This window comes from Echinops telfairi, unplaced genomic scaffold (assembly GCF_000313985.2).
Source record: "Echinops telfairi isolate 266 unplaced genomic scaffold, ASM31398v2 ScPeMD7_3;HRSCAF=10, whole genome shotgun sequence".
Taxonomy (NCBI): Eukaryota; Metazoa; Chordata; class Mammalia; order Afrosoricida; family Tenrecidae; genus Echinops; species Echinops telfairi.
The window spans coordinates 7,979,989-7,985,988 of NW_022103899.1; the positions used below are offsets into that span (position 1 = coordinate 7,979,989).

The window sequence follows — 6,000 nt, forward strand, 5'->3', positions numbered from 1 at the left end:
GATTTTTTATCAGTTGCCTTTTCTGCATTGATTTATATGATTATATGGCTCTTTTCCTTTGTTAATTTATGTGATAGGTTATGTTGATTGCTTTTCTAATGTTGAACTATCCTTGCATACCTGGTATAACTCTCACTTGGCCATGATGCATTATTGATATATTTGATAAGATGTTGAACTCATTTGGCTAGGATTTTGTTGAAAATGTTTGCCTTTATGTACATGAGAGATATAGGCCTATAATTTTGTTTTTTAGTTGTCTTTTTGAGGATGTAGAAGCCTGCCTTGCTGTGGCTTAAGCTTGGGGCTGCTAACTGCAAAATTGGTGGTCAAACACACTGTTCTGCCAAGATTTACCGTCTGGGAAAGCCTAGATGGAGTCACTCTGAGCCGGAATAGAATAGTTCTAGCTTTGGTGCCAGGGTTATGCTCACGTTATTAATGGACTTGTGAGCATACGAGCCTTTTCTATCTTCTGGACAATTATGAGTAGAATTTACATCAGCTCTTCTCTGAATGTTTACGAGATTTCTTTTGTGAGGCCATCTGAGCCAATTTGTTATTGTCCATTTCATTTATGGTCTTTTGTTATGGGTTCAATTTGTCTACCTCGATCAGTATTTAGGTGTTCTTCTAGAAATGTACTCATTTCCTTTATCTTGCTGTTACCCTTTTTACTTCAGTTGTTTTAACATTTCACCAATCCTTTCAAAGAACTAACTTCTAGTCTTGTTGATTCTGTTTGTTGCCTCTGTCTCACATAGTCATGCTTAACCTTTATTATTTCCTCTGTTTTTGTTCTTTTCTAGTTGCTGGACTGTTGGATGGAGGTGTTGATCTTTGGGTTCGTTCCTTTTTTTTACTGTGTGTGTTTATTATTTCAGATCGACCTCTGAACACTGCTTTGACTGTGTCACAAAAATTTTGGTCTTTTTTATCATTTTTTATTTGATTCTAGAGTTTTACATTTTCTTTTTTTATTTCTTATACTGCCCAATAGTTCTTAGTTGGTTATTTCCATGTTCCTCCTGTTAATAGATTTCTACTTTTATAGTGTTGTGATCTGAGAAGGTATGTTGTATGTACTATTTGGGTGTCTTTAAATTGACTGAACCTTGCTTTGTGGCCTGACATATGGCCTGTTCTGGAGATCCAAAATTGAAAACAATTGTTCTATTGTAATTTCAACCTGGTTTCTTTTTTTATAATTACTCTAACAGAATGGTACTAAGGGATTTGCCTTTTATTTAGCTAATTTTGCCCTCCATTACTCAGTTCTACTCCATTGTCCTTTCAATGCAGTCACAGTTTCTTAAAATGGCCATGGTGCACAAGACCAGCTGACAGGGCACCCCTGCCCTGTCTCCTTGTTTATAGCTTTCATTTAATTGTTTCCTCCAGTGTTTGATCCAATTCTTTATGCTCTCATTTGATGTATCTCTTTCACTGGTTTCTCCGATCTTTATTTTGGAGAAATGACACAGAATGTCTAGGTCACCACCATAAGTTCACCCCGTCACTAATTCTAGAGTTTTCACTCTTGCTTTACTGAAAGCTTTTAAATCTGTAAAATAATATTAATGTTCTCAATTTAAGTATTGTGATGTTGATCTGGGTTTGAGGACCGGTAGACACTCTTTTCCATTGACCTATCTGTATCATATGAAGATTCATTTGAATCTTGTTATCTGTACAGTTTACTTGATTGCAACAATGGGTTCTTTTTATTTCTATTTTTGAAAATATGAAAATTAATTTCAATAATATTGTTCTCTCTTATTCTGTTACAGATTAAAGAGTCTATTGTTGGAGAAATCAGACGGGAAATTGTAAGTGGACTTTTGGCAGCAGTATCTTCAAGTAAAGCATCTAATTCTAAGCAAGATAAATAGTCATTAAATAGAATTTACAGGTAAGTTTTCCTTTAGTTGAATTATAAATTAGCACTTAGGTTTTTTGATGGTTTGTTTCTTAGTAGACAAATCTGTTTCTGCAGCTAACTTTTTCTTTTTAAAATGCATCTAATTTACGAAAACTCATACAAGGCCATTAAAAATACAAGCAAGTCAATTCCTATAATACTAATCTCCAAGAGACTATATAGGATCCCTAGTAATATAGTGCTTACAAGTTGGGCTGCTAACTGCAAGGTGAGCAGTTTGAACCCAGCAGCAACTCAGGGAAAGATGGGGCCTTCTCCTTTCATAAGAGTTCCAATTTTGAGTAGTTACCATCACAGGGGCAGTTCTGCCCTGCCCCAGAGGGTCACTGTGAACCAGAATGGACTCAGTGGCAGTGAGAGAGAGACTGAGTTATTTTAGTTCTTCAAGCCTGAACATTGTGAAAATATTGCTTGTAATGGCATTTCATATATAGTTTATGGGGCATGATGTTCAGAGTAACAGGTTCTTAATATCTTAGGGTAAATGTCTCTTTAAAAGACAAAATACTATGTCCAAATATAATTATCATAATTTATAAAGATGTTTTACTTAGTAAAATAAATTAAAAATTAGTTTTCTTTTGAGGCTCTTACTACATTTTATAATGTAGTTGCTCATAGTAAGACTTTGTGAGTGCAGAAAGAATAATACATTGCAAGAGTAATAGACATAAGCATTCTATAAATTTTCAAAATAAAAATAAACTAATCTATACTTTCATCTGTAGATACTAGGAAGTATTTGATGAGTTAAGTTATTAAAAGCCCGAAGGTTTTCTTTTCAAAACTAACCATAAGGAAAAGTGCACTCAGTAAAAGGCATAGAGATCACAGAAAAAAACAATTTTCTTTTCCTTTGTCAAAGAACTTTCTAGTAATAGTCAAAATATACTCAATGTTACTGTCTTTCTTTCTTTTTAGGTTGACATGGATCGTATTAGCTGTATCATATTGGAGTTACCATTGTACACTGGTGGAGGTGTTATCTGTGTTTCAGAAGATACTTGCTGCTGAACTGGGCTACTGTATACATGTACAGTGTTTGTTTCTTCTGGGCATATCTTTCAAATATACATAGCGATTTAGGCACTTTTCTGAACTATCAAAACTGTAGCCGTTTGAAAACCTAATATTTATTTGTTTTTCAATATTTTCTAATTGATCCCCTATGTAGAATTAATTTTAAAACTTGAAGACCTCCAGACTTAACCAACTTATAAATAACATATTTCTCCAGAATAGCTTCTTAAAACACTGACCTCTATGAGGTATTTACTGTGCAATAACTGAAATCATTTTTTGAGAGCTTGAAGCAACCAATGATTTTCCCTCCACTACTGTTAATTAGTGTCACTTCCAAGAAGAAAAACTGTTCTGTTGTAAAAATTAATAATTCTTGAGGAGGTTACTAATAGCAATGTGATAGAATTATATGAGGTTACCAACTACTTAATGTTCTTACACTGTAAGCCTTTGTCCTTTACTCAAGTGTAATTTTATCATAGCTTGCATAGTCATCTTCTTTGGGTGTAGAATGCCTTATATTAAACACTATGTGCCTTTTGCCTTGTCCAGACTTCTTTATTAGAAGGAGTGGGCTCTCCTGCCCTTCAGACACAAGCGTGGAGTAATGCCAAAGCAACAGGGCCTACAACTTGAATGGATAAATATGATAAGCTGGTTTTAGCCTTTTCAAATTGGAAGTAATTTAGATCTGTTCTCATCCACACATGGTTTGACCATTAGAAAAAATTCACTTTTTATGGGATATAAAAAGAAAATGTGCCCTATTTGGTTTTATATGTGTTAGATAGATATATAAAGTAATAATCAAATGTTATTGGCATTCTTTTAGCATTTATAGTTTTCAACTCATGTTTCTTTGTGTGTAAAATTTTAATCAAAATTCTTCAGATGTTAACAGTATTCTTTGAAAGAATAACTACAAGGTCTATGAATGTTTGAGTTATCACACAAAGGCTGATTTCTAAAAAAAAAAAAATAATTAAAACAATAAAGTATTTATTTTGCCTAACATGTTTATCAGTAGCTTCTTTACTTGAACCACAACTTGAAGGATTTGGATTAGATATGATCTACAACAAAATTTAAAAGAATTTCATCCCATAACAAAATAGGTTTTGATTCAATTTCCTTGCAGAGGCTGCTATGATGCTTAAAATACATAGTTCAGACTATAGACCACCCCGGAGAGGGAGCACGTAGTGATGCCGTTTGGTCTCCTCTGGCTCTCCGGTCCTAATTAGTACCATCTGAGACCCCATGCCACTCCTCTAGAAACTAAAATTAATCACACATGAGATATTAAAATATTCTTACAGTCCATGGTGAAATTACTCAGCAGTTTAACCGGTTAATTCTAACAGCAATCATGATGGGTATGGACCAAACAACCCCATCTTAACATCATACAGAGACCATTGATTTTTAACTATTCTGCTTTGTAGCCAGTTGTAGTTGCAACAACTGTAATGGTGGACAAGTCAGTTACATAGCGTACACACTGCATCTCTGAAAACTATTATATAGAAATGTAGAATGAAAAGGGGTCCAAAAACTAGATGGCAAAAAGCATTTTTTATGTATGGTTAAGTTTAGAAGTACCAAATGCAAAGTAGGATAATTTTTTAAGACGTAGCTTAAGGTAGTCAGAGGACCCAGAGATGTGGTTTTTGAAACGTCAAGGAAAAATGGAAGGGGTCAAGTTCAAATATTCAAGCCCATTAGCAAGGGTTGTGCAGAATGTTTACATCACCAGGTATAGTCACACATGGCTTGTGCACAACTCCGAACAGATGGACAAATGAACCTACTTAGGGGTCTTTTGAAAGAAAGGCCATTCAGTCAGTTTCTATAAAACCTTTTGGCACTTGGTCTTCCTGGAATTGCCATGAGTTAGCATGATGGCAATGGATTTGCATGTTTAGGGTATGTTTTGTATTTTTTGGTGGTTTAAAAAATATATATATTTAATGGGAAAGATTGGCTTGATGACCAAACTGGAAAAGTGCTTGACTGGTAAGTGACAGGTTGGCTTTCGGAACCCAAACAGCAGCTCCATGAAGACCCAGTGAACTGCTTCCACGTGGAAGGCGCACACCAGCCTGTGTGATCACGAGGTGTCAACAGGGTCAGGTATCAGGCATTAAAGACCCAGAACAAACAATCCTATCGATGCAAACCAGGGGGAGGGCAGAGTGGAGACCCAAAGCCCATCTGTAGACATTTGCACATCCCCTTACAGAAGGGTCACAAGGAAGGGATGAGTCAGGGTGCAGGATAGCACCAATGAAACACAACTTTCCTGTAGTTATTAAGTGCTTCCTTCCCCCTATATCATGACCCCAATTCTACCATACAAATCTGGCTAGACCAGAGCTTGTACATGGGTACAGAAAAGAGCTTGAAAAACAGGGACTCCAGGACAGATAAAGCCCTCGGGACCAATAATGAGAGTAGCCATACCAGGAGGGTAGAGGAAGGTGGGGGGTGAAAGCAGGAACTGATCATAATGTATACCCCATGGGGTGGGGGTGGGGAATGAACAACAGAAAAGTGGGTGAAGGGAGATAGAGGTTGGTGTAAGACATGAAAACAAAATTTAATTATCAAGGGCTCATGAGTGAGGGAGAGTTGGGGAGGGAAAGAAACAGGTGAGCTGATACCAAGGGCTCAAATAGAAAATGTTTCAAGAATGATGGCAACAAATGTGCAAATAAATGCTTGACACGATGGATGTATGGATTGTTATAAGAGCTGTAAGAGTCCCCAATAAAATGATTAAAAAAAAAAAAAAGATTGGTGTTAGGTGGCATTGAGTTGGTTCCAACCCATAGCTACCTTATACACAACAGAACAAAACACTCCTATCTGTGTCATCCTCACAATCATTCTGATGACTGAGCCCCTGGGTGGTGGGTGTGGGAGACCTGGTAGGGCAGGATCAAGGGGAACTTAACCAAGAGGAAGTGCTGAAATCCTGGTGGGGACTGAGCATGATAGTGGGACAGGAGGAGAGTCAAGGGAAATAGAGGAAA

General features: G+C 36.5%; 1 protein-coding gene across 5 annotated transcripts in view; it reads left to right on the forward strand.

The window, feature by feature from the left end:
* ITPRID2 (ITPR interacting domain containing 2) overlaps positions 1-3,977 on the forward strand; it is a 42,489-nt gene extending 38,512 nt beyond the window's left edge. For 4 of the 5 annotated variants that reach the window (XM_045293952.1, XM_045293955.1, XM_045293963.1 and 1 more), the window contains 2 exons: positions 1,791-1,912; positions 2,864-3,977. In XM_045293952.1, the coding sequence (XP_045149887.1) occupies positions 1,791-1,892 (102 nt within the window). In that variant the 3' untranslated portion in view covers positions 1,893-1,912; positions 2,864-3,977. The remainder of the gene's footprint in view (positions 1-1,790; positions 1,913-2,863) is intronic. The other variant, XM_004701470.2, reaches the window with a different exon arrangement.
* Positions 3,978-6,000: the final 2,023 nt, after the last annotated feature.